Here is a 27,152-nt window from a genome sequence, read left to right on the forward strand (position 1 = left end):
GTCTGGGATGGGAAATGTGGGAGGGTCTGGGATGGGGAATTTGGGGGGTCTGGGATGGGCATTGGGGGGTCTGGGATGGGGAATCTGGGGGCTCTGGGATGGGCAGGGGGTTCTGGGATGGGAATTTGGGGGTCTGGGATGGGCAGGGGGGTCTGGGATGGGTAATTTGGGGGGTCTGGGATGGGGAATTTGGGGGGGTCTGGGATGGGAATTTGGGGGGTCTGGGATGGGGAATTTGGGGGGGTCTGGGATGGGCAATGTGGGGGATCTGGGATGGGGAATCTGGGGGGTTGGGATGGGCACTCTGGGGGGTCTGGGATGGGAATTTGGGGGGTCTGGGATGGGCAATGTGGGGATCTGGGATGGGCACTCTGGGGGTTTGGGATGGGGAATCTGGGGTGTTGGGTGGTCCCAGGTCTGGGGGGGATTGGGTGGTCCCGGGTGGTCCGATGAGGTCCCCGAGCCCGGAGGGGTCGGAGCTGTCTGGGAGGGGGATTTGGGCCACCCCATTCCCTGATTTCGAGACAAACACCCCCCCCCACCCCCCAATTCCTCCACCCCCAATAAAAAGCACAAATTCCACTCTGGGTTTAACCTGAAGGGTCTGACCGGGTTGGGGGGTCCCCATTTCTGGCTCTGGGCCAAGAGAAATTCACCACAAATCCACCACAATGATGTTCCAGTGAAACATAAATTATATTGTGAGACCTTCCAGCCCCAGGGGGGTCCCTCAGGGGGGTCCCTCAGGGGTCCCTCAGGGGGTCCCTCAGGGGGGGTCTCTCAGGGCTCCCTCTCCAGATCCTCCTCCCTGAGCACCACAGGCCTGGTTCTCTCCAGGAAGAGCCTCTCGTTGTGCTCGGATCGCAGTGCCCGGGGGTCGAGGGGGGTCCCTCAGGGGTCTCTCTGGGGGGTCCCTCAGGGGGGTCCCTCAGGGCTCCCCCTCTATATCCTCGTCCCTGAGCACCACAGGCCTCGTTCTCTCCATGAAGAGCCTCTCGTTGTGCTCAGATCGCAGTGCCCGGGGGTCGAGGGGTCCCTCAGGGCTCTCTCAGGGGTCCCTCACAAGGGGTCCCTCAGGGCTCTCTCAGGGTCCTCCAGGGGTCCCTCAGGCTCTCTCTGAGTCACCTCAGGGACCTCAGGGGTCTCTCCATGAGGAGTCCCTCATGGGCTCCGATCACAGGGTCCCAGCGGGTCCCGCACGGGGGTCCCTCAGGGCTCCTCCTCCCCCTCTAAATCCTCCTCCCTGAGCACCACAGGCCTGGTTCTCTCCATGAAGAGCCTCTCGTTGTGCTCAGAGCGCAGTGCACGGGGGTCGAGAGGGGTCCCTCAGGGGGGATCCCTCAGGGGGGGTCCCTCAGGGGGGTTCCTCAGGGTCTCTGGGGGGTCCCTCAGGGGGGTCCCCTCAGAGCTCCCCCTCCAGATCCTCGTCCCTGAGCACCACAGGCCTCATCCTCTCCATGAACAGCCTCTCGTTGTCCTCAGATCGCAGTGCCCGCGGGTCGAGGCGCCGCAGGGGCTCGGGCAAGCCCGTCGAACTCTCCGTCGTTGACGTCGCAGTCGCGCAGGGCGCGGCTCAGCCCCCACCAGCGGCCCAGGAACCCGACGTCCAGCGGCGGGGCGGGCAGGGCGGGGCCCAGGTGCGGGCAGCGGGCGGAGTAGAGGGCGGGCCCCGCCCCGGGCGGCTCCTCCCGCGCCAGGCTCAGCACGCCCAGGCTGAGCACGCCCAGCCCGCCCCGCTCCCGCAGCCGCAGCAGCCGCCGCACCCTGCGCTCGGCGCGGGGGCTGCGGCACCGCGGGGAGCCCCAGCACCCCCGGCCGCCACCGCCGCCCTCCAGCGCCTGCAGGTCGGGGACGGACCCGGCACAGACCCCCAGGGCCCCCAGCAGGGTCAGGACCCCCAAAGCGCGGCCCGGGCGCCGCCGAGCCCCCTGCCAGGCCTCGAGGGCAGACGAGGAGTAATCGCGGCACAGGGAGAGGACCCAGCGGCCTGGGGGAAATGGGGGTTAGGGTGGGAGGGGTGGGACACCCAGGGAGGTGAGGGAGGGGACAGGGGAAGCCCACCCGGAGATGGCCCTGGAATTGTGGAACAAAATCCCCCTCGCCTGGTGAGCCCCCAAATCCTCCCAGCTTGGGTTGGGGTGAAATCCCCCTCCCAGGGGGGTTGGACCCCCAGGGCAGGTGGGAGGGGTTTGGGGACCCCTCTCCCCCTCGATCAGGGTGGACCACCCAGCCCCTCCCCAATGACCCCCGGCCCCCCGTCCCAAGTGACCCCCAAACTGCCCCCAAGTGATCCTCAAACCCCCTCAGTGACCCCAAACCCCCTCAGTGACCCCCCCTCAGACTCTGACCCCTCAGTGACCCCCAAACCCCCTCAGTGACCCCCAAAACCCCAATGACCCCCAAACCCTCCCAGTGACCCCCAAACCCCCTCAGTGAACCCCAACCCCCAATGACCCCACAACCTCCCTCAAAGCTCTGACCCCCTCAGTGACCCCCAAACCTCCTCAGTGACCCCAAACCCCCCAGAGCTCTGACCCCCATCAGTGACCCCCAAACCCCCTCAGTGACCCCCAAACCCCCTCAGGCTCTGACCCCTACCCCACCCCAATGACCCCAGACCTCAAGCTCTGACCTCCCCCTGCCCCAGTGACCCCCAGCCCCTCTCACCCCCATGAGCCGTGTCCCCCAAGCCCCCTCACCGAGGCACTGGTCTCCCCCCCCACCGACCCGGGTCTCCCAGCCCGCCTCCCCAGCCCTGTGTCCCCCAGCCCCCTCACCGAGCCGGGTCTCCCCAGCCCCCTCACCAGGCCGTGTCCCCCAGCCCCCTCACCGAGCCGGGTCTCCCAGCCCCCTCACCGAGCCGGGTCTCCCCAGCCCCCTCACCGAGCAGGGTCTCCCCAGCCCCCTCACCGAGCCGGGTCTCCCCCTCACCGAGCAGGGTCTCCCCAGCCCCCTCACCGAGCCGTGCCCCCAGCCCCCTCACCGAGCCGGGTCTCCCCGAGGCGCCCCCAGAGCCCGCGGCCTCCCCCGCCCAGCGCCGCCATGGCTGGAAGCGGCTCCGCCCGGGCCGGATTCGCGGCCGGACCGCAGGGAACCCAGCGGGGAGAGCGCAGCGGAACCAAAGCGGGGAGCCGCGGAGGCCGAGGGACACGCGGAGGGGGACGCAACGCAGAGGGGGCGGGGCCAGAGGAGGGGCGGGGCCGGACGGGACCATCGCGGGTTCGGGAGGGGGACACGGAGAGGGCGGGACCATCGCGGGATGGGGGAGGAGAGGCTGCGCATGCGCAGAGAGAACCCGCGAAATTCGCAACGAACGCCCCCAAAAAAAAGGATTGGAGGTAAAACGGGGGAGGGGGGAAAAGAGCCCCAGGAACGAGGAGGGAGTGAAGGACCCCTCGGGGTACAGGGGGTGAAGAGGAGGAGGTGGGGGTCTTTGGGGGTCTCCCAGAGGTGCCCCGGCCCCACCCAGGGTCTGTCACTCCCAAAATCCCTGAGACCCCCGAGACCCCCTCCGTGCCCCCTTCCTAGGTGGTGGTGTTGGAGCATCGGGAGATGCTGAGCACCCCAACACCTGCACCCCCTGTGACCCCCTCATTGACCCCTCCAGTGCCCCCAGTGACCCCCCAGTCCCCCTAGTGACCCCATTGACCCCAGTGACCCCCATTGACCCCCAGTGACCCATTGACCCCATTAACCCCCATTATCCCCCATTTCCCAGGATGGCCCAGGCCCGCCTGCAGGAGCTGGAAGGGCTGAACTGACCCTCCAGTGACCCCATTAACCCCAGTGCCCCATTAACCCCCATTTCCCCAGGATGGCCCAGGCCCGGCTGCAGGAGCTGGAGGCGCTGAGTACTCATGCCCCACAGTGACCCCATTAACCCCCTGTACCCCTCAGGATGGCCCAGGCCCAGCTGCAGGGCTGGAGGGCTGGGTGACCCCATTTCCCCATTTCCCCATTAACCCCATTATCACCCCCAGGATGGTTTCCCAGAGGCTCAGCCTTGCAGGAGCTGGAGGCGCTGGCCCAGGAGCTGCTGCGGGCTCTGGGCTCGGGCTGGGCGGAGCAGCTCCTGCTCCGGGGGCTGGAGCGGCGTCGGGACCTGGAGCTGAGGCTGCTGGACACGCGGGGCAGGGCAGGGGGACTCCTCCAGGGTGGGTGCCGTGCCCCAAAAACCCGTCATTCCACCCCAAAATCCTTCATTGTACTCAAAAAACCCCCTCATTGTACCCAAAAATCCTCTCATTCCACCCCAGAACCCTTCATTGTACCCAAAAACCCCCTCATTGCAATCAAAAACTGCTCACTGCAACCAAAAGCCTCTCATTGCACCCAAAAAAACCTTCATTGTACCCAAAATCCCCTCACTGCATCCAAAACCCCCTTATTACACCCAAAACCCCTTCCTTGATCCCTAAAACTCCTCATTGCCCCCTATTGCCTTTAGGTGACCCCCATTGCCCCTGTCCCCTCCCTGCCCTCCCCAGCCCCCAGTGACCCCGTGCCGTGTCCCCAGAGCCCCCAGTGACCCCCAGTGACCCCAGCCCCAGTGACCCCATTCCCTGTCCCCTGACCCATTCCCTGTCCCCAGCCCCCAGTGACCCCATGCCGTGTCCCCAGAGCCCTCAGTGACCCCCAGTGACCCCCAGTGACCCCCAGCCCCCAGTGACCCCCAGCCCCCAGTGACCCCCAGCCCCAGTGACCTCCAGCTCCCAGAGCCCCCAGTGACCCCCGTGCGTGTCCCCAGCGCTGGTGGCAGCGGAGGCCGCGGTGGCCGAGCGGGTCCTGCGTGGGGAGGCCGAGCTGGGGCGGTGCCGGCAGCGCCTGCAGGGGCTGCTCCTGGAGCTGCAGCGGGCACAGCAGGCCTGGCACGGCTCCCAGGCCCGCTCCCAGTATCCTTGGGGCTCTGGGGGGTCCCTGGGGTCCCTGGGGGGTCTGGGGGTCCCTGGGGGTGGTTTAGGGCCGGGGGTCCCTGGGGGGCAGTTTTAGGGTCGGGAGGTCCCCGTTGTGCCCCTTAATGTGCCCAGGGAGCTGCAGCGGGCACAGGAGGCCTGGGACGGCTCCCAGGCCCTCTGCCAGTACCCTTTGGGGGTCTGGGGGTCTCTGGGGGGGTCTGGGGGTCCCTGGGGACGGTTTTAGGGTCAGGGGTCCCCGTTGTGCCCCTTGACACGCCTGGGGAGCTGCAGTGGGCACAGGAGGCCTGGGATGGCTCCCAGGCCCGCTCCCAGTATCCTTGGGGGTCTGGGGGGTCCCTGGGGGTCCCTGAGGGTGGTTTAGGCGAGGGTCCCGTTGTGCCCCTTGACGCGCCCGGGGAGCTGCAGGGGCTGCTCTCACAGTTTCATGGGCACAGGAGGCCTGGAATGGCTCCCAGGCCCTCTCCCAGTACCCTTTGGGGTCTGGGGGGTCCCTGGGGGTATCTGGGGGGCGGTTTTAGGGTCGGGGGGTCCCTGGGGTTTGGTTTTAGGGCCGGGGGGTCCCCGTTGTGCCCCTTGACGTGCCCGGGGAGCTGCAGCGGGCACAGGAGGCCTGGGACGGCTCCCAGGCCCTCTGCCAGTACCCTTTGGGGGTCTGGGGGTCTCTGGGGGTCTGGGGTCCTGGGGATCTCTGGGGTTTGGTTTTAGGGCCGGGGGGTCCCCGTTGTGCCCCTTGACGCGCCCGGGGAGCTGCAGGGGCTGCTCTCACAGGTTCATGGGCACAGGAGGCCTGGGACGGCTCCCAGGCCCTCTACCAGTACCCTTTGTGGTCTGGGGGGGTTCTGGGGGTCCCTGGGGGGCGGTTTTAGGGTCGGGGGTAGCTGGGGGCTGTTTTAGGGGCAGGGGTCCCCGTTGTGCCACTTGATGTGCCCGGGGAGCTGCGGCGGGAGCTGCAGGAGCTGCAGTGGGCACAGGAGGCCTGGGACGGCTCCCAGACCCTCTCCCAGTACCCTTTGGGATCTGGGGGGTCCCTGGGGGTCCCTGGGGGGTGGTTTTAGGGTCGGGGGGTCCCTGGGGTTTGGTTTTAGGGCCGGGGGGTCCCCGTTGTGCCCCTTGACGCGCCCGGGGAGCTGCAGCAGGCACAGGAGGCCTGGGACGGCTCCCAGGCCCGCTCCCAGTATCCTTGGGGGTCTGGGGGTCCCTAGGGGTCCCTGGGGGGTGGTTTTAGGGCCGGGGGTCCCCGTTGTGCCCCTTGACATGCCCGGGGAGCTGCGGCGGGAGCTGCAGGAGCTGCGGGAGCGGCTGCGGGGGCTGCACCGGGACCACCAGAGCCGCCAGGACGACGCTCCTGCCCTGCTGTGAGTGCGGTGGGGAGACCCCCAGAGCCCCCAGGGACCTGCAGAGCCCCCTGAGCCCCCCACCCCAAAATCCACCCCCTCCCCTTTCAGGCACCTGATCCATCTCTACTACAAGATCAGCCGCATCGACTGGGACTACGAGGCGGAGCCGGGCGCGTCAGAGGGTGAGTGACCCCCTGGACCCCCTGAACTCCCCCGTGTCCCCCACCCCATAACCCCCTTTCCACCCCCCAGTCCACTACGGCCCCGACATCGCCCAGCCCTTCGACCTGGACCGGGCCCGGCACTCCCGCTCTTCATCAGCGACTTCCTCTGGAGCCTCGTGCCCACCCAGTGGGGCCCCAGGGACCCCCTTCCCGCCAGGGGCAGCAGAACCCCCGGGGTACCAACACCCACCCGAGGGCACCGAACGCCCCTCGGGGGCAGCGACCCCAACACCGAAGTGTTGTAACCCCTCCCCAGCACTGTGACCCTCCCCAACCTGTAGCACCTACCCCAGCACTGTGCCCCCAGCACTGTGACCCCCTCCCAACACTGTAACCCCCCAGCACCAATAAACCCCCAGCACTGTGACCCCAGCACTGTGACCCCCTCCCCAACACTGTGACCCCCAGCACCAATAAATCCCCCAGCACCAATAAGCCCCCAATGCTGTAACCCTCTCCCCAGCACTGTGACCCCTCCCCAACACCAATAAACCCCCTGAGCACTGTAACCTCCCCAACACTGTAACTCCCCAGCACCAATAAACCCCCAGAACCAATAAGCCCCCAGAATCAATAACCCCCCAGCACCAATAAACCCCCCAGCACCAATAAACGACCCCAGCACCAATAAACCCCTCCAGCACCAATAAACCCCCAGCACTGCAACCCCTCCCCAACACTGTAACCCCCCAGCACCAATAAACCCCTCCAGCACCAATAAACCCCCAGCACCAATAACCCCCAGCACCAATAAACCCCACCCAGCACTGTAACCCTCCCCAACACTGTAACCCCCAGCACCAATAAACCCCCAGAACCAATAAACCCCCCAGAACCAATAACCCCCCTTTAATCACAAAAACTCCTTTATTTCTGTACCAAAGGGGGTTGGGAAGCATCAAAACGAGTCCAGGGCGGCTCCGGCCCCAAAACTTGGCTCGAGGGGGAGTGTTTGGGGGCTGCACCTCCCCATCCTCAAGCTGTGTGGCCACAGCCAAGTCCTGTGACATCTGAGGGGGAGGGTCGCTGCCCTCCCCCATGCTCCAAGCGCCGCCGGGGGTGGGGGATGAATTCGGGGAGGGAGGGAGGAGGAAGGTCCAGATTTTGGGGTGCAGGGCTGCACCAAAGCCTCCCCCTCAGACCCCCCATCAATCCCCGACCCCCGGCGGCGCCGGGTCAGCAGGGCCCGCGGGGGGCTCTGGGTGCCCTCCGGGGGTCTCCTCGGGGGGGGGGTCCCTCCTGCACGGCTCCACCGTCACCGCCACGCCCAGCCCCGAGCGCCCCGACGGCATCGGCGTCACCTCCGTCCACGCGTCCCCCTCGGGGTCGTAGCACTCCACCGAGTCCAGGAGCGAGTGCCCGTCATAGCCCCCTGGGGGGAAACAGGGCACATCAGACCCCTAGAACCCCCTGGGACCCCTGAGACCCCCAGAACCCCCTGAGACCCCTGGGACCCCCAGGAGTCCCCCTCGGGGTCGTAGCACTCCACCGAGTCCAGGAACGAGTACCCGTCATAGCCCCCTGGGGGAGGGGGAACAGGGCACATCAGACCCCCTCAGAGCCCCTGAGGACCCCCAGGACCCCCTGAGACCCCTGGGACCCCCAGGAGTCCCCTCGGGGTCGTAGCACTCCACCGAGTCCAGGAACGAGTACCCGTCATAGCCCCTGGGGAGTGAACATGGGGCACATCAGACCCCCAGAACCCCTGCCTAGGACCCCCAGGACCCCTCCCCCATACCCAGGACGTAGATCCTGCCCTGGAGGCCGTGACCCCCAGGGCACTGACCCCCCATGGGACCCCCAGGACCCCTCAGTGACCCCCCAGGACCCCTCAGTGACCCCCCAGGACCCCCTGTGGGACCCCCAGGACCCCTCCCCATACCCAGGACGTAGATCCTGCCCCTGAAGGCCGTCACCCCCAGGGCACTGACCCTTTTGGGACCCCCAGGACCCCCCAGGACCCCTCCCCATACCCAGGACGTAGATCCTGCCCCTGAAGGCCGTGACCCCCAGGGCACTGACCCTTTTGGGACCCCCCAGGACCCCTCCCCATACCCAGGACGTAGATCCTGCCCCTGAAGGCCGTGACCCCCAGGGCACTGACCCTTTGGGACCCCCAGGACCCCTCCCCATACCCAGGACGTAGATCCTGCCCCTGAAGGCCGTGACCCCCAGGGCACTGACCCCCTGTGGGACCCCCAGGACCCCTCAGTGACCCCCCAGACCCCATTCCTGTACCCAGGACGTAGATCCTGCCCCTGAAGGCCGTCACCCCAGGGCACTGACCCTTTAGGACCCCCAGGACCCCTCCCCATACCCAGGACGTAGATCCTGCCCCTGAAGGCCGTCACCCCAGGGCACTGACCCCCATGGGACCCCAGGACCCATAGGACCCCCAGGACCTCCCCATACCCAGGACGTAGATCCTGCCCCTGAAGGCCGTGACCCCAGGGCACTGACCCCCATGGGACCCCAGACCCCATTCCTGTACCCAGGACGTAGATCCTGCCCCTGAAGGCCGTGACCCCAGGGCACTGACCCTTTTGGGACCCCCAGGACCCCCTGTGGGACCCCCAGGACCCCTCCCCATACCCAGGACGTAGATCCTGCCCCGGAAGGCCGTGACCCCCAGGGCACTGACCCTTTTGGGACCCCCAGGACCCCTCAGTGCCCCCAGGACCCCTCAGTGCCCCCCCAGGACCCCTCCCCATACCCAGGACGTAGATCCTGCCCCTGAAGGCCGTCACCCCCAGGGCACTGACCCCCCCATGGGACCCCCAGACCCCATTCCTGTACCCAGGACGTAGATCCTGCCCCGGAAGGCCGTGACCCCCAGGGCACTGACCCCCTGTGGGACCCCTCAGTGCCCCCCCAGGACCCCTCCCCATACCCAGGACGTAGATCCTGCCCCTGAAGGCCGTCACCCCCAGGGCACTCCGCCGCCGCCCCATGGGGGCCACGAAGCTCCAGGTCTCGGTGTCGGCCTCGAAGCGCTCGGTGCTGCTGAGCTGCTGCGTCCCGTCGTACCCCCCCATGGCGTACAGGCAGTTCCCCAGGGCACACACCCCTTTGGGGGGGGGGAAAAAACGGGGTTAGAGACCCCCAGGACCTGAGAGAGCACCCCTGAAAACCCCCAGGGACCCCAAAATACCCCCAGAGACTCCAAAATACCCCCAGAGACTCCAAAATACCCCCAGAGACCCCAAAATCTGAGAGAGCAGCCCCAAAAACCCCCAGGGACCCCCAGGACCTGAGAGAGCAGCCCCAAAAACCCCGAGACCCCAAAATCCCCAGAGACCCCAAAATACCCCCAGGGACCCCCAGAACCTGAGAGAGCAGCCCGAAAACCCCCAGAGACCCCAAAACACTCCCAGAGACCCCAAAACAGTCCCAGAAGGCCCCAAAAGCCCCACAGACCCCAAAACCTGAGAGAGCAGCCCCGAAAACCCCCAGGGACCCCAAAACATCCCCAAGAGGGTCCCCAAAGCCCCCAACAAACCCCGCAGGAACCCCCAGGACCCCCTCAGGCACCCCCGGACGCATCGGCGCCACTGCGGACGGTGGCCATGGGGGGGATGGGGTGCCAGGACCCCCCCAAATCCCTTTGGGACACCCCCCAAATCCCTTTGGGACCCCCCAAATCCCTTAGGACCCCCAGGACCCCCAAACCCTTTGGGACCCCACCAAACCCCTCAGGGACCCCCAGGACCCCCAAACCCCCAGGACCCCCAAACCCCTTTGGGACCCCCAGGACCCTCCCTAAACCCCTCAGGGACCCCCAGGACTCCCCCAAATCCCTTTGGGACCCCCAGGACCCCCCAGGACCCCCCAGACCCCCCAGCACCGCTGCGCTGGATGGTGGCCATGGGGGATGGGGTGCCAGGACCCCCTAAACCCCTTTGGGACCCCCCCCCAGGACCCCCAAGACCCCTCAGGGACCCCCAAACCCCAGACCCACCGGCACCGCTGCGGACGGTGGCCATGGGAGAATGAAGTGCCAGGACCCCTAAACCCCTCAGGACCCCCAAACCCCCAGGGACCCCCAGAACCCCTCAGGGACCCCCAGGACCCCCAAATCCGCTGTCGGTGGCCCCTCCAAATGGGCCCCCAGGGACCCCCAAACCCTCAGGGACCCCAACCCCAGGACCCCCAGGACTCCCCGGACCCACCGGCGCCGCTGCGGACGGTGGCCATGGGGGATGGGGTGCCAGGACCCTCAGACCTCTTTGGGGCATCCCAGGACCCCCAAACCCCCAGGACCCCCAGGACCCCCTGGACCCACCGGCGCCGCTGCGGATGGTGGCCATGGGGGATGGGGTGCCAGGACCCTCCCTAAACCCTCTGGGACCCCCAGGACCCCCAGACCCCCAAACCCCCCAGGACCCCCAGGACCCCCGGACCCACCGGCGCCGCTGCGGACGGTGGCCATGGGGATGGAGTGCCAGGCGTCCCTCTCGGGGTGGTACCGCTCTGCCGAGCGCAGGCGGGCGCTGCCGTCGAAGCCCCCCACGGCGTAGAGGAGCCGGTTCAGCACCGCCACCCCCACCCCGATGCGCCGCGTCCCCATCGGCGCCACCGGCGCCCACTCGTCCCGCTCCGGCTCGTACCTGGGGGGGTAGGCGCAGGTCACAGCCCTGCAGGGACCCCCACAGGGACCCCCACAGGGACCCCCTGCACCATCTGAGGGTATAGACCCCCACAGGGACCCCCACAGGGACCCCCACAGGGACCCCCTGAACCATAAAGGGGTGCAGAGCCCCCCTCAGAACCCCCCCTGCACCATAAAGGGGTGCAGATCCCCCCTCAGACCCCCACAGGGACCCCCACAGGGACCCCCACAGGGACCCCCTGAACCATCTGAGGGGTGCAGACCCCCTGTCAGACCCCCACAGGGACCCCCACAGGGACCCCCACAGGGACCCCCTGAACCACAAAGGGTGCAGCCCCATTCCCACTCCTCCCAGCTCCCCAGCCCCATTCCCCCACCTCTCGACGGAGCAGTGGTGGGTGCAGTCATGGGACCCCCATCCTCACTCCCAGCCCCTCCCTCTGCTCCCCACCCCTCCCAGCCCCTCCCTGTGCCTCCCAGCCCCATTCCCAGCCCCCCCACCCCTCCCAGCCCCCCACCTCTCCACGGAGCAGTGGTGGGTGCAGCTGTGGGACCCCATCCTCACTCCCAGCCCCATTCCCACCCCACCCAGCCCCCAGCCCCCTTCCCCCCACCTCTCCATGGAGCAGTGGTGGGTGCAGCCGTGGGATCCCCATTCTCATTCCCAGACCCCCATCCCCCCCAGCCCCATTTCCCCCACCTCTCGACCGGAGCAGTGGTGGGTGCAGCCGTGGGACCCCCATCTCATTCCCAGCCCCACTCCCAGCCCCTCCTGTGCCCCCAGCCCCCATTTCCCCCCCACCTCTCCACAGAGCAGTGGTGGGTGCAGCCGTGGGACCCCCCCACGGCGTAGATCATGCCGTCGATGACGCCCACGCCGATGCGGTTGCGGGGCACGCTCATGGGCGCGCAGGGCGACCAGCGGTCGGTCACGGGGTTGTAGCAGTCGACGGCGGCCGAGTCGGTGTTGCCCTCGGGCGAGTTGTTGCGGCCCCCCACGGCGTAGAAGAGCCCCCCGACGGCGCAGCCCCCCAGCCCCGAGCGGGGGCTCTGCAGGGCCGCCAGCGCCACCCAGGAGCCGTCCAGGGGGTCGAAGGCCTCGAGGCGGCTCAGGGACTGGCGCAGGTACCCCCCGGCCGCGTAGATGAGCTGGCGCACGCGGGGCGTGCGGGCGGGGGGCGCGCGGGGCGGCCGGTGCAGGGCCAGGTCGCGGAAGACGCGGGCCAGGTAGCGCAGGGCGTCGTGGCCCAGGTCGTGGCGGCGCCGCAGCTGCGCCCGCAGGAAGCGCGGGGTGAGCGCGTGGCAGCGCACGGCGCGCAGCAGCGCCGGCAGGAACGGCCCCCGCGCCGCCCGGTCCTGCTGCACCCACGCCACGCACGCCTGGAACACCTCGGACTCGCAGCGCACGTTCAGCTCGTCCCGGCTCACCAGGGTCACCAGCTGGCAGTGGGACAGGGCCAGGAACTCCTCCTGCTTCGACACCTGGAACGGGATAACGGGGTGAGGGGCCATCCTAAAAACGGCCCAGGGTCACCAGGGTCACCAGCTGGCAGTGGGACAGCGCCAGGAACTCCTCCTGCTTCGACACCTGGAACGGGGGGGATAAACAGGGTGAGGGGCCACCCCAAAAATGGTCTGGGGTCACCAGGGTCACCAGCTGGCAGTGGGACAGCGCCAGGAACTCCTCCTGCTTCGACACCTGGAACGGGGGGGATAACAGGGTGAGGGGCCACCCCAAAAACTGCCTGGGGTCAGCCCAAAAACAGCCCAGGGTCACCCATTGGGACAGCGCCAGGAACTCCTCCTGCTTCGACACCTGGAATGGGGATAAGGGAGTGAGGGGCCACCCCAAAAACTGCCTGGGGTCACCAGGGTCACCAACTGCCAGGAACTCCTCCAGCTTCGACACCTGGAATGGGGGGGATAACGGGGTGAGGGGCCACCCCAAAAACTGCCTGGGGCCACCCCAAAAACAGCCCAGGGCCACCAGCTGGCAGTGGGACAGCGCCAGGAACTCCTCCTGCTTCGACACCTGGAATGGGGATAAGGGAGTGAGGGGCCACCCCAAAAACTGCCTGAGGCCACCCCAAAAACTGCCTGGGGTCACCCCAAAAACTGCCTGGGGCCACCCCAAAAACTGCCTGGGGTACACCAAAAACTGCCTGGGGCCACCCCAAAAACTGCCTGGGGTCACCCCAAAAACAGCCCGGGGTCACCAGGGTCACCAGCTGGCAGTGGGACAGCACCAGGAACTCCTCCTGCTTGGAGACTTGGAATAGGGGGTAGCAGAGTGAGGGGCCACCCCAAAAACTGCCTGGGGTCACCCATTGGGACAGCGCCAGGAACTCCTCCTGCTTCGACACCTGGAACAGGGGGGTAGCAGAGTGAGGGGTCACCCCAAAACCAGTCCCAAGCCAACCCCAAAGCCCCTCAGCTGAGCAGCAGGACGGGGCCAGGAGCTGCTCCTGCCGGGGCACCGGGGCAGGGATTGATGGGGATGCACCCCCAGACCTTCTGCTGCAGCTCCAGCTGCTCGGGGGGACCCCATCCCCATCCCTGGAGGTCCCCTGAGCCCCCAGGCCCCCAGGACCCCCTCACCTCCTCGAAGTTCATGTAGATGTACTCGCGGGCCTTCTGGTGCAGCTCCAGCTGCTCGGGGGGACCCCATCCCCGTTCCTGGGGTCCCTGAGCCCCCAGCCCCCAGGACCCCGGCCCCCCCTCACCTCCCCGAAGTTCATGTAGATGTACTCGCGGGCCTTCTGGTGCAGCTCGAGGCAGCCGAGCCGCTCGGCCAGCGCGGCGATGCCGATGGCGTTGCTGGGGTGCAGCTGCCCCCCCAGGAAGGCGCAGCAGGCCCGGACCACGGCGTCCACCTGGGGACAGGGGGGAGACCCCCCCGGGGGGGTTTGGGTGTGAGCAAAGGGGGGCACCGGGTGCGTGGTTCTGAAAGGATGGCCTCGCGTCCGCACATGTGGGCAGAGTTCCTGCACGACCTCGTACAGACACGAGCGGCTCCTGCTCAGGGTAGAGCTGAATAAAGGCTGGAACTCGGCTGGGCACAACCAGTAAAACACTGAATAAAAGAATGGAACTGAGCTGGGTATAACTACCTTTAGTTATATATATATATAATATAAATATAGCTGTATATGGAGGTGTAACTCCCATATAACTACACACATGTAACTACAACTCCTATTCAGTGTAAAACCAAGTAAAGACTGAACTTGGCTGGGCACAACCAGCAAAACACCGAATGGAAGAACAGAACTGAGCTGGGCATAACTACTTTTAATTATATATATATATATATAATATAAATATAGCTGTATACGTAGGCGTAACTCCTATATAGCTACACATGTGCAACTACAACTCTGCTCAGTGTAAAGCTGAATAAAGGCTGGAACTCGGCTGGGCACAACCAGTAAAACACCGAATAGAAGAATGGAACTGAGCTGGGCATAACTCCCTTTAATTATATATATATATATGTAGTATAAGTGTAGTCACCTACATAGGCATAACTCCCATATAACTACACACATGCAACTACAACTCCTATTCAGTGCAAAACCAAGTAAAGGCTGGAACTTGGCTGGGCACAACCAGTAAAACACCGAATAGAAGAATGGAACTGAGCTGGCCATAACCACCTTTAGTTATATATATATATGTATATAATATAAATGTAGCTATATACGTAGGTGTAACTCCTATATAGCTACACATGTGCAACTACAACTCCTGCTCAGTGTAACGCTGAATAAAGGCTGGAACTCGGCTGGGCACAACCAGCAAAACACCGAATAGAAGATTAGAACTGAGCTGGGCATAACTACTTTTAATTATATATATATATAAATGATATAAATATAGCTGTATATGGAGGTGTAACTCCTATATAGCTACACACGTGCAACTACAATTCCTACTCAGTGTAACGCTGAATAAAGGCTGGAACTCGGCTGGGCACAACCAGTAAAACACTGAATAGAGGAATGGAACTGAGCTAGGCATAACTACCCTTAATTATATATATATGTATATATAGTATAAGTGTAGTCACCTACATAGGCATAACTCCCATATAACTACACACATGCAACTACAACTCCTATTCAGTGTAAAACCGAATAAAAATTGGAATTTAGCTGGCCACAACTATATTTAACTATATATACTTAGCTATGTATATAGGCATCATTTATAACTACGTACATGGAACTACAACTTCTATCCAGTAAAAAAACTGAATAAAGACTGGAACTTGGCTGGGCACAACCAGTAAAACACTGAATGGAAGAACAGAACTTAGCTGGGCATAACTACATTTAAGTATATATGTGTGTATGTACATAAATATATATATATATATATACAAAAATATATATAGTCATGACTCCTATAGAACCACCTACACACAAATACAACTCCTACTCAGTGTAAAACCAAATAAACACTGGAATTTAGCTGGGCACAACTATTTTTAACTACATATGTGTGTACATACATGTATATATATAAATATATATATATACATGCAGATACATAACCATAACTCCTATAGATCCTCCCACACACAAATACAACTCCTACTCGGTGTAAAACCGAATAGAGACTAGAATTTAGGTGGGCACAACTATTTTTAACTACATATGTGTGTGCATGTACATGTGTGTATACATATATATATATATATATATATACATGCAGATAACCATAACTCCTATAGAACCTCCCACACACAACCACAACTCCCACTGGGTATAAAAACCTCAGAACGACCCCCGTGCCCGCCTCAGGCGCTCCGGCCCGCGTGGGTTTCGCCGCGGGACGCGTTTCAGAGACACAATCCCCAACCCCCCCCAAACCAAAGGGTACCGATTTTGGGGTCCCCACCCCCTCCCAAATTCTGGGGGTGCTCCGCGCACCTGGTACATGATGGCCCCGTTGAGCAGCGGCAGCACGCAGCGCTCGCCCACGGCCACGGCGGCCGTGTAGGCGAACTCGACGAGGCGCTCCATGGCCCGCGGGTGGACGCCCTCGATGGGCACCTCGGCCAGGCCGCGCTCCCGCAGCCCCGCGGTGAACATGGCCCGGAACACGGGGCTGGCGGCCGCCAGCACCACGCGGTGGGCGCGCAGCTCGGTGGGCGCCGCGTCCCGCCCGTAGCGCACCCGCAGGGTGACATCGCAGAGCTGCCCCTCGAGCCGCAGCTCGTTCATCGCCGCCAGCGCCGCCCGGGGGTGCTCGGCCTGCTCGTAGCGCAGCGGGACCCCCGAGCCCCCCGCGCCGCTCCCCGCGCCCGGAGGGGTCAGCACCTCGGCCGGGCACTCCGGGGGCGGCGGCGGCGACGATCGCGACATGGCCGGGAAAATGAAAACACACACAACCCCCACGTGGAGCGGGGCGGGGGGACACCCGACCCCCCTCACGGGGGGGTTACGGGGTCGCGGGGAGGCTGCGGGAGGGGAGAAAGAAGGGGGTTAGAGGGGAAACTGAGGCACGGAGGGGATGGGGATGGGGACATGGACCCCCCTAGCATGGCAGGACCCCCCTCACAGGGGGTTACGGGGTCGCATGGGGAGGCTGCGGGAGGGGAGAAAGAAGGGGTTAGAGGGGAAACTGAGGCACGGAGGGGGATGGGGATGGGGACATGGACCCCCTAGCATGGCAGGACCCCCTCACCGGGGTGGTTGTGGGGCAGTGAGGGGGCTGCGGGGGAAGAAGGGGATTAGAGGGAAACTGAGGCACGGAGGGGATGGGGAGGGGGACAGGGATGGGGATGGGGACATGGACCCCCAGCATGGCAGGACCCACTCCCGGGGGAGTTACAGGGTCACGGGGAGGCTGCGGGGGGAAGAAAGAAGGGGTTAGAGGGGGATGTGGTGTGGGAAACTGAGGCACGGAGGGGATGGAGGGGGGACAGGGATGGCGATGGGGACATGGAGCCCACCAGCATGGCAGGACCCCCTCCCGGGGGCTGCGGAGGGACGAGAAGGGGTTGGAGGGGGAACTGGGGAATACAGGGGGGCAGAGGGACAGGGACCCCCTCGTGGGGGTTATGGGGCCATGCGGATGCTGTGGGGAGAGAGGAGGGGTTGCAGGGGGTCTCTCGGGGTCTCATCGGTCCACGCCGGGCCAGGATGTCCCGGTGGGGGTCCCAGGGTCTCTCGAGGTCTCTCCGGTCCATGCCGGTCACGGGGGAGGATCAGGGTCTCGGGGGTCTCACCGGTCCATGCCGGTTCCAGGGGGGTTCCGGGGGTCTCTCGGGGGTCTCACCGGTCCATGCCGGTGCCGGGGGTCCCGGCGGGGTCCCGGGGGTACCTCAGGGGTCTCTCGGGGTCTCACCGGTCCATGGCGGTCCCAGGGTGTTCAGGGGTCTCTCGGGGGTCTCACCCGGGGCCGGGGGCAGGAGGGGCCGTGACTAAGCAGCGTCCGGAGCCCCCGCCGCGGTAAGAGCCCCGGACACGCCCCGTGACGTCACGGACACGCCCGCGGACACGCCCCCCGCCACAATAAGAGTCCCCGTGGGGGAGAGAGGCGACACCGAGGGGGTCCCCGTGTCACCCCGGGGGTCCCCGCAACCCCCAGTGTGACCCCACAATGCCCCCGAGACCCCCCAAGTGTCACCCCGGGGGTCTCTGTGACCCCCAACGTGACCCCGGAATGTCCCCGTGCCCCCCCACCCAGTGTCACCCTGGGGGTCCCTGAGACCCCCCCCCCAGTGTCACTGTCTCTGTGACCCCCTCCGTGACCCCAGAATGTCCCCGAGACCCCCCCCGGTGTCACCCCGGGGGTCCTAGTCCATCCCCTCTCCCTGGCCCCGCCCCTCGCTCTCTGGCCCCGCCCCGCGCGCCGCCGCCGCCATGAGCAGGGGAGGGACCAGGAGCCCCAGGACCCCCGGGCCAGGACCCCGGGGCCGAGCAGGGCGGGCAGCGCGTGCAGGGCCGTGTCCTGGCGGCCTGGAACAGCGTGAAATACGGTGGGACCCCGGGAAGGGGGGACACCGGGAATGGGGGGACACCGGGAATGGGGGGGACACCGGATCGGGACACCGGGAATGGGGGAGACACCGGGATCGGGGACACCGGGAATGGGGACACCGGGGAACTGGGGGACACCGGGAATGGGGGGACACCGGGAATTGGGGGGACACCGGGATCGGGACACCGGGAATTGGGGGGACACCGAGGGATCGGGACACCGGGAACGTGGGGGACACCAGGATCAGGGGAGACACCAGGGACAGGGTGGACACCAGGATGGGGACACCGGGATCGGGAAGAGGACACCAGGAACGGGGGACACCGGATCAGGACACCGGGAATGGGGGGACACCTGGATAGGGGGGACACTGGGATCGGGGGGACACCGGGAATGGGGACACCAGGATCGGGGGGGACACCGGGAATGGGACACCGGGAATGGGGGGACACCGGGAATGGGGGACACCGGGAACGGGACACCGGGATCGGGGGGACACCGGAATGGGGGACACCGGGATCGGGACACCGGGAACGGGGGACACCGGGATCGAGGAGGGGACACCGGAACGTGGGGGGACACGGGGATCGGGACACCGGGAATGGGGAGGACACCGAGAATCGGGGGGACACCGGGAATAGAGAGGGGACACTGGGAATAGGGGGACACCGGTCCCTGGGGGACCACAGCGGCGGGTCCTGTTTTGGGGTCCCCTGACTCTTCCTCTGCCCCCAGGCTGGACCCTGCGGCCTCGGCCCCACTTCAGCCTAGGGACCCCTGACCTCCTGGGCCGTGCCTACAGCCCAGGGAACGCTGGTGAGGGGACCCTGAGGGGCTTGGGGGCACATGGGGGTTCTTTGGGGTCTCCTAACCCTTCCCCGGAAGGAGCTGTGGCGGTTCCAGTGGGATTTCGGCTCCCAGCTCACACCATGGCGGGTTCCTCGGACCCCCGGCGGGAAGGGGGCGGTTTGGGGGTCTCTGGGTGGGTCGGAGGTGCTGAGGGGCTCTGGGGGTCTCTGGGTGGGTCAGGGGGTACTGAGGGGGCTCTGGGTGGGTCGGGGGTGCTGAGGGTCTGTGGGTGGGTCAGGGGATGCTGAGGAGGCTCTGGGGGTCTCTGGGTGGGTCGGGGCGCTGAGGGGTCTCTCGGTGGGTCTCTGGGTGGTTCGGGGGTGCTGAGGGGCTCTGGGTGGTTCAGGGTGCTGGGGGGCTCTGGGTGGGTCGGGGGTGCTGGGGGCTCTCTCAGGGGGTCTCTGGGTGGGTCGGGGGTGCTGAGGGGCTCTGGGTGGGTCGGGGTGCTCAGGGGCTCTGGGGGTCTCTGGGTGGGTCGGGGGTGCTGAGGGGGCTCTGGGGGTCAGGGGTGCTGAGGGGGCTCTGGGGGTTCTCTGGGTGGGTCAGGGGGTGCTGAGGGGGCTCTGGGGGTCTCTGGGTGGGTCGGGGGTGCTGAGGGGTCTCTGGATGGTTCGGGGGTGCTGAGGGGCTCTGGGTGGGTCAGGGGTGCTGAGGGGGCTCTGGGGTTCTCTGGGTGGGTCAGGGGTGCTGAGGGTCTCTGGGTGGGTCAGGGGGTGCTGAGGGGCTCTGGGGGGTCTGTGGGTGGTTCTGGAGTGCTGAGGGGCTCTGGGGGTTCTCTGGGTGGGTCGGGGGTGCTGAGGGGGCTCTGGGTGGTTCGGGGTGCTGAGGGGGCTCTGGGTGGTTCAGGGGTGCTGAGGGGGCTCTCAGGGGTCTGTGGGTGGTCTGGGGTGTTCAGGGGCTCTCGGGGGTCTGTGGGTGGGTCGGAGGTGCTGAGGGGGCTCTGGGGGTTCTCTGGGTGGGTCAGGGGTGCTGAGGGGGCTCTGGGTGGGTCGAGGGCTCTGGGGTTCTCTGGCTGGTTCGGGGTGCTGAGGGGTCTCTGAGGGTCGGGGTGTTCAGGGGCTCTGGGGGTTCTCTGGGTGGGTCGGGGATGCTGAGGGGCTCTGGGTGGGTCGAGGGGTGCTGAGGGGCTCTGGGGGTCTGTGGGTGGGTCGGGGGTGCTGAGGGGCTCTGGGTGGGTCGGGGGTGCTGAGGAGGCTCTGGGGGTTCTCTGGCTGGTTCGGGGGCGCTGAGGGGTCTCTCTCGGGGGGTTCTGTCCCTCCCCAGAGGAGCTGGCGCGGTTCCGGCGGGATTTCGGCTCGCGCCTGTGGCTGACGTACCGGAGCGGCTTCCCCGCCCTGCCCGGGACCCCCCGGACCACCGACTGCGGCTGGGGCTGCACCCTGAGAAGCGCCCAGATGCTGCTGGGCCAGGGGCTCCTCCTGCACCTGCTGGGCCGGGGTGAGGGACCCCCAAAACCCGGGGGGGGGGCAACCCTGAAACCCGGGGAGGAACCCCCCCCAACCTCTGCGGGAGCCCCCAGAACTTCGGGGGGACCCCCAAAACCCTAGAGGGACCCCAAACCTTGCAGGACCCTCAGAACCTGGGGACCCCAATCCTGGAGGACCCCAAACCCTGGGGGACCCCAAACCCTTGCAGGACCCCTCAGAACCTCGGGGGGACCCCCAAAATCCTGGAGGGACCCCAAACCCTTGCAGGAGTCCCCAGAACTTCGGGGGGACCCCCAAAACCCTGGAGGGACCCCCAAAAACCCTGTAGGGATCCCAAACCCTTGCAGGAGCCCCCAGAACCTCGGGGGGACCCCCCAAAACCCTGGAGGGACCCCAAACCCTTGCAGGAGCCCCCAGAACCTCGGGGGGACCCCCCAAAACCCTGGAGGAACCCCAAACCCTTGCAGGACCCCCTGGGACCCCCGGAGGGACCCCAAACCCTTGCAGGAGTCCCCAGAACTCTGGGGAGACCCCCTCCAGAAGCCGGGGAGGACCCCAGTACCCCTGTGGAAACCCCCAGAATGCCGGGAAGACCCCCAAACTCTGGGGAGGACCCCAAACCCCAGGGAAGGACCCCCAAACCCTTGCAGGACCCCCAGAACCCAGGGGACTCCCCAAAGCCCTCCCCATCACACCCCACCCCGGTTCCAGACTGGACGTGGCCGGAGGCGCTGCTGGAGCCGGGTGGGACCCCCCGGAGGAGCCGGGACCCCCCGGGACGGACACGGACCCCCCGGGACGGATCCAGGAGCGCCCAGGATGGACCCAGAGCCCCCCAGGCCGGATCCAGGCCCCCCCGGGACGGACCCCGGAGCCCCCAGGCCGGTCACGGATCCCCCCGGACGGACACAGGGACCCCCGGGCGCACACAGGACCCCCGGGCCGGGCGCGGGAACCCCCTGGCTGTACCCAGGACGCTCCGGGATGGATCCAGGACCCCCCGGGACAGAGACGGCCCCCCCAGAACGGACAGGCAGCCCCCCCCGGGTTGGGCATGGGGTCCCGCAGGACGGACACGGAGCCCCCGGGGGACATGGGCCCCAGGACCCCTCCTGGGACCCCCAGGCCGCGAGCGGCGGCACCGCCAGGTCGTGTCCTGGTTCTGCGACCACCCCCGCGCCCCCTTCGGCATCCACCGGCTCGTGGAGCTGGGCCGGGCGTTCGGCAAGAGCGCCGGGGACTGGTACGGCCCCGCCATCGCCGCGCACATCCTGCGGTGAGCGGGCCCGGGAGCTGTGGGGGATCCCCGCGCTCGGGAGGGGCGCCTGAGAACCCCCGGACCCACCGTGTCCCGTCCCGCTCAGGGGGGCGGTGGAATCGTGCCCGGAGACCCCCGGCCTCGCCGTCTACGTGGCCCAGGACTGCACCGGTACGGGGGGGGACCCCTCCCCGAATTGGGGACCTGCGAGGGATGGGGGCGTCCTGGTTTTTTTTGGGAGGGAGGGGGAGCCGGGCTGAGCAGCCCCTTCCCCCCTTTTTGTTGTTGCAGTTTACAAGGGGGACGTCGCCAGGTTGGTGCAGGGGGACCCTGAGCACGGGACAGCGGGATCGGGAGCACCGGGATCGGGAATGCCGGGATCAGGAGCACCGGGATCGGGAATGCCGGGATCTGGGACACCGGGATCGACAGCACCGGGAGCACCGGGATCGGGAGCACCGGGATCGGGAATGCCGGGATCGGGAGCACCGGGATCGGGAGCACCGGGATCGGGAGCGCCGGGATCTGGGACACCGGGATCGGGAATGCCGGGATCGAGAATGCCGGGGCAGCGCCGCGGCGTCGTCCTGCTGGTGCCGGTGCGTTTGGGGGGCGAGAGCCTGAACCCCGTGTACGTGGAGTGTGTCAAGGTGGGTCCGGGCCGGGGTCGTGGGGGGGGGTCACGGGGAGGATCCCGGGGCCGGGAGCTGATCCTGGCGCCGATCCCGGCGTTTCCCCCTCCCCGCATTCCCACAGGAGCTGCTGCAGCTCCGCTCCTGCCTCGGCATCGTGGGGGGAAAACCCCGGCACTCCCTTTACTTCCTCGGCTTCCAAGGTACGGACCCCGCGGGAGGGGGATCCGAGACGGGGGGGAGTTCCCGAGGGGGTCCCCAACCCCTCTGTGCCCTCCCCTCACCCCTCCCAGGTGATTCCCTGCTCTACCTGGACCCCCACTACTGCCAGCCCTGCGTGGACACGGCCCGGGAGAACTTCCCCCTCCAGGTGGGTGCACCCCAAAAACAGGGGCTGGGGGTAGGGGGGCTCACTGGGTATGACCCACCCACCCACCCCAAAAAACCCCCACGTTTTCCTGCCGCCCAAGTCCTTCCACTGCCGTTTTCCGCGGAAAATGCCCTTCGGGAAGATGGATCCGAGCTGCACCTTCGGCTTCTACGCCGCGGGACGGAGCTGGAGGAGCTGTGGGGGACCTGGCCCGGGTGAGCCCCTAGGGGAAGGGGTTTGGTGGGGAGTGTCCCCCCCTCTCCTGAGCCCACCCCCCTCTTTTCCAGATCCTGACCAGCCCCCGACCCCAAATCCGCCCTTTTCCCTGTCCTGGCCCCTCTCTGACCCCTCCCCACCTTTTCCAGGTGCTGGCCCCGCCCTCGGCCCCGGAGCGCTATCCCATTTTCTCGCTGCTGGAGGGGCTCGCTCAGGACCAGGCCCTGGACCCGCCCCCGCGGCCCCCCTCCCAGCTCCCCGGCGGGGCAAGCGCCCCAAAAACCCAACACTGACGAGTTCGTTTTCCTCTGAGCCCCCAAAAGCTCCCCGAACACTGGACCGGGTGGTGCCCCCGTGGGGGTGGGGCACCTCCCCCTCAGGATGGGGCTGTTTTGGGTCACTACTGCACCCCCTAAACTCCCGAGACCCCCAAAGTCCCAGGACCCCCAAACTTCCAGGACCCCCAAAGTCCTGGGACCCCCAAAGTTCCCTGTCAGAGGCTGCTCAGGGTGTGTGTGGGGCGGGGGTTTATTTATTGCTCCTCTCAGGATCCACACCCCCCCAAAATAAAGTGAACTTGAACCGAGCGCAGCGTCCTGGAGCCTTCCCGGGGTTTTCCAGAGGCTTCCCCCGCTTTTCCAGGCTCTTCTGCCGTTTTTCCGGGACGGTTCCGCTCTTTTCCAGAGGTTTCTGGTGTTTTCCCACGGGTTCTGCTGTTTTTTCCCGGGGCTTTCAGGGGCTGTTTTTCCAGGGAATCTATTCACGTTTTCCCAGGGAATCTGTTCACGTTTTCCCAGGGAATCCATGTGCCTTTCCCAGGGAATCCACGTGTTTTTCCCAAGGGATGTTTTTCCCAGAAGGGAACTCAGGTGTTTTTCCCACGCTTCTGTTTTCGCCTCTGTTTCTTCCCCTCCCCTTCCGGGGTTTTTCCCTCCATCCCGGGGTTTTTCCAGGCCTTTTCCAGGGGCTTCCCCCCGGCTTTGCCCCCCGCCTCCCCCTCCCTTCGCCGCTGCCACCGGAGCTGCCGGAACCGGAGCCGGCGGGGGTTGAGGCCGAAGGCTTCCAACCTCTTCCCGCTGAACTCCCGGCCCCCCAAGCGCACGGACGCGCCCAGGGGGGGCCCCCCCCGGCGCCGGGGACCCCCAGGCTTCGTGGGGGCCTTGGGGGGAGGCTGGGGGGGCTTCTCCTCCTCCTCCTCCTCCTCCTCCTCCTTCAGCCGCTTCCGCTTCTCCCGGCGCTTCTTCCCCGGTTTCGGCTTTGCCGGCGCCGGCTGCGGCTCCTCAGGGCTGAGGGGGGATATTGAAGGTGAGGGGGGGATATTGGGGGTGAGGGGGGGATATTAGGGGTGAGGGGGTGTCTGTCCACCCTTAAACCCCCCCCTTCCCCCCCAAAAAAAGCCCCCTTCCCCCTCGTACCTGGCCGCGAGGGATCTCAGGATCTGGTGCTTCTTGCCCAGGTTCTGCGCCCGCCGGGCGTAGTTGGCCTGGTCCTGCCGCTCCTCCTGCTCCGAGCTGGGGGGGGGAGGGTAAAGGGGGGGTGTGAGCCCCCTCCTGCCCACCCCCCCATCAAATCCCAGGGGTGGGGGTCTCCCAGGGCCCCCCCAAAAGCCTTCCCCCTCACCGGTACATGCAGGTCTTGCGCAGGGAGCACCAGCGGTTCAGCTCCTTGTCGTCGGCCGCCAGGATCTGGGGCGGAGGAGGAGATTTTGGGGGGGGGTCTCAGTGCTTTGGGGGTCTCAGTGCTTTGGGGGTCTCAGCACCCCGGGGGCTGCTGGACTTGAGTGGGGGCTCTACCTCGTCCGTGGTGAGGCCGAAGTCGCAGGGCACGACCCGGCGGTACTTGAAGCGGCACGGGAGGTCCCCGATGACGTCCTCGAAGTCGAGGCCGTAAAACTCCTCCAGGTACTGCTCGAAGGGCCCGAGGCTGAGGGAGGGGGCACGGGGGGGACACAGGAGGGGTTTTGGGGACACTCAGGGACCCGCAGGAGTCGCAAGGAGTCCCCAGGATTTGAGGGGGTGGTCCGAGGATTTGAGGGCGTTCAGGGATTGGGGAGGGGGAGGGGGTCAGGGATTTGAGGGTCCAAGGATTTGGGAGAGGTGTAATGATTTTGGGAAGGAAGCAGTCCAGGGATTTTAGGGGGGTGTCTCAGGGATTTTGGGGAGTCCAAGGATTTGGGGAGGGTGCAATGATTTGGGGGAGGGGGTTCAGGGATTTTGGGGAGGGTGCAATGATTTTTGGGGGGAGGTTCAGGACACTGGGGAGGGGTTCAGGGATTTGGGAGAGGGTGCAGCCGATTTTGGAGAGGTTCAGGGGATTTTAGAGAGGGGTGCCTCAGGGATTTTGGGGGAGGGACTTGGGGAGGGTGCAATGATTTTGGGGGGTTCTAGGGATTTTAGGGGGGTGCTCAGGGATTTTGGGGGATGTCTCAGGAGCACTGAGGGTTGAGGGGGTCCCAAGGGGTCTCACCGGGGTCAAACAGGGCTTCTCCCTCTCCAGGGCCTCCCGAATTTCGTTTCCGGCGTTTCTTCCCCAAAGACACCTCGGGGGCCGGGCCAGGGGGCCATGCGGGGTCGGGGGCCTCAGGGGATGTAATCGGCGTCCATCTGGGGGAGGGGGCAATGGGGTGAGGGCTGCACCCCTAAACCTACCTCCTCTCCCAATTCCCAATCCAGCCCCCCATCCCTGTACTGAGTTCTGAGCGGACTCAGCCTGGGGTGGGGGTCAGCAGTTGAGGGTGATGGGGGTCACAGTTTGGGGTGATGGGGTCGGTCAGTTTGGGGTTAGGGGGTCACAGTTTGGGGTGATGGGGGTCACAGTTTGGGGTGATGGGGGGTCACAATTTGGGGGTGATGGGGTCACAGTTTGGGGTTGGGGGGTCACAGTTTGGGGTTGGGGGGGGGTCACATCCTCACCACAAAGTCGGGGTCCTCACAGTGGGGCTCCGGCTCAGCCCCCCCCTCCTCCCGCCCCGTCCAGGCATCCCAGTTCCAGTCGTCTGTGGGGACAGTGACAATGAGGGGTGACACAGTAACAGTGTGGAGGGGGAACACAATGGGGACCCCCTAGATCCCCCCACTCACCTTCCAGCCCTTCCTCCTCCTCGAACTGTGGCTTCTCCTCCTCCCCTTTTCCATAATATTCCTCCCCGAACCATTCCTGGGGGAAAAGGGGGGGGTGTCAGCGTGAACAGGGCGGGTTTGGGGGGCTCAGGGGGCTCGGGGCACCCACGGCCATGAGGCGGTCGTGGCGGGCGGGGTCAGAAGTCCTCCTGGAGGAGGGAGTCGCTGACTCCGAGGGCGTCGGAGCCGGAGGCCTCGCGGATCCGGGCGAGCCGCGCCGCCAACTCCTGGCGCTTCAGGTTCTTGAGCTGCTTCAGCTCCTCCCTGCGCCGAGCCCGCTCCTGGGGGGGCACGGAGGGCGTGAGGGGGCTCCCCAAAACCCCCCCTGGAGCCTTTGGGGACCCTCCCCCTCGATCCTCACCTTCTTCTTCCTCTCCCGCAGCTGCTCCCGCTTCTCCTTCCGCCGCTCGTCCCGGCGCCGCACGTGACGTGGGGATGTGGCGGGGAAGGTCTGGATCTGAGGGGGATGCAGGGTCAGGACCCCAAAACTGCCCCCCAGACCCTTTCAAACTGCCCCCCCAGCCCCAGAAACTGCCCCCTCCAAACCCAAACTGCCCCCGAACCAGGGATGTGGCAGGGAAGGTCTGGATCTGATGGGGGTATGCAGGGTCAGGGACCCCCAAAACCACCCCCAGACCCTTTCAAACTCCCCCAGCCCCAAAACTGCCCCCCTCTCAACCCTCCAAACTGGGGATCTGGCGGGGAAGGTCTGGATCTGATGGAGGATGCAGGGTCAGGGACCCCAAAACCAACCCCCCAGCCCCCAAACTGCCCCCCAAACCGGAGGATGTGGTGGGGAAGGTCTGGATCTGAGGGGGATGCAGGATTAGGGACCCCCAAACTGTTCCCTCAACCTGCGCCCCCTCCCCCCAAATTTCTGCTCCACGCCCTGCTATTTCTTGCCCCAAACCCCCAAATTTTTGTCCCAATCCCTCAACTCCTGCCCCCAACCCCCAATTCCTGCCCCCCAGCCTCCAATTCTTATCCCAAACCCCCAATTCTTATCCCAAACCCCCAGCTCTTATCCCAAACCCTCCAATTCTTATCCCAGACTCCCAATTCTTATCCCAAACCCCCCAACTCTTATCCCAACCCCCACTCTTATCCCAAACCCCCAACTCTTATCCCAGACCCCCAACTCTTATCCCAGACCCCCAATTCTCCTCCCAACGCCCCCCAGCCCCCGTGGTGCCCCCACCTGCCCC

At 65.7% G+C, this 27,152-nt stretch overlaps 5 protein-coding genes across 5 annotated transcripts; 2 read left to right on the plus strand and 3 right to left on the minus strand.

The window, feature by feature from the left end:
- Positions 1 to 1,394: 1,394 nt before the first annotated feature.
- Positions 1,395 to 3,052, minus strand: TIMM29 (translocase of inner mitochondrial membrane 29). Its single transcript, XM_050334406.1, is given in 3 exon segments — positions 1,395 to 1,528; positions 1,530 to 1,987; positions 2,984 to 3,052. Coding segments are annotated over 3 exon segments (645 nt in total). The 5' UTR covers positions 3,045 to 3,052; the 3' UTR covers positions 1,395 to 1,402.
- A 762-nt stretch (positions 3,053 to 3,814) lies between these two features.
- On the plus strand, positions 3,815 to 6,722 carry SPC24 (SPC24 component of NDC80 kinetochore complex). Its single transcript, XM_050334407.1, is given in 7 exon segments — positions 3,815 to 3,851; positions 3,981 to 4,154; positions 4,748 to 4,892; positions 6,119 to 6,271; positions 6,362 to 6,435; positions 6,506 to 6,562; positions 6,565 to 6,722. Coding segments are annotated over 7 exon segments (798 nt in total).
- A 903-nt stretch (positions 6,723 to 7,625) lies between these two features.
- KEAP1 (kelch like ECH associated protein 1) lies at positions 7,626 to 17,486 on the minus strand. The gene is made up of 8 exons (XM_050334408.1): positions 17,441 to 17,486; positions 16,021 to 16,550; positions 13,810 to 13,959; positions 12,786 to 13,118; positions 11,889 to 12,568; positions 10,882 to 11,084; positions 9,368 to 9,544; positions 7,626 to 7,849 (listed from the first exon to the last, which is right to left on the minus strand). The coding sequence occupies exons 2-8, from the start codon at positions 16,453 to 16,455 to the stop codon at positions 7,626 to 7,628; spliced, it is 2,202 nt and encodes a 733-aa protein (XP_050190365.1). The 5' UTR covers positions 16,456 to 16,550; positions 17,441 to 17,486.
- A 1,093-nt stretch (positions 17,487 to 18,579) lies between these two features.
- Positions 18,580 to 23,121, plus strand: LOC126649977 (cysteine protease ATG4D-like). Its single transcript, XM_050334409.1, has 10 exons — positions 18,580 to 18,646; positions 18,812 to 18,892; positions 20,189 to 20,362; positions 21,064 to 21,628; positions 21,717 to 21,781; positions 21,902 to 22,260; positions 22,367 to 22,445; positions 22,536 to 22,612; positions 22,713 to 22,815; positions 22,967 to 23,121. Exons 1-10 carry the CDS (start codon positions 18,580 to 18,582, stop codon positions 23,119 to 23,121), a joined length of 1,725 nt encoding a protein of 574 aa, XP_050190366.1.
- A 269-nt stretch (positions 23,122 to 23,390) lies between these two features.
- Positions 23,391 to 26,404, minus strand: KRI1 (KRI1 homolog; the record flags this gene model as incomplete). The annotated part of the gene is given in 12 exon segments (XM_050334410.1): positions 23,391 to 24,114; positions 24,244 to 24,339; positions 24,449 to 24,513; positions 24,622 to 24,748; positions 25,290 to 25,340; positions 25,342 to 25,412; positions 25,414 to 25,431; positions 25,741 to 25,823; positions 25,909 to 25,984; positions 26,057 to 26,086; positions 26,088 to 26,228; positions 26,309 to 26,404. Coding segments are annotated over 12 exon segments (1,275 nt in total), but the record flags the coding sequence as incomplete, so codon positions are not given.
- Positions 26,405 to 27,152: the final 748 nt, after the last annotated feature.

The sequence above is a fragment of the Myiozetetes cayanensis genome, unplaced genomic scaffold (genome assembly GCF_022539395.1).
Source record: "Myiozetetes cayanensis isolate MyiCay16 unplaced genomic scaffold, myiCay2020 scf529, whole genome shotgun sequence".
Taxonomy (NCBI): Eukaryota; Metazoa; Chordata; class Aves; order Passeriformes; family Tyrannidae; genus Myiozetetes; species Myiozetetes cayanensis.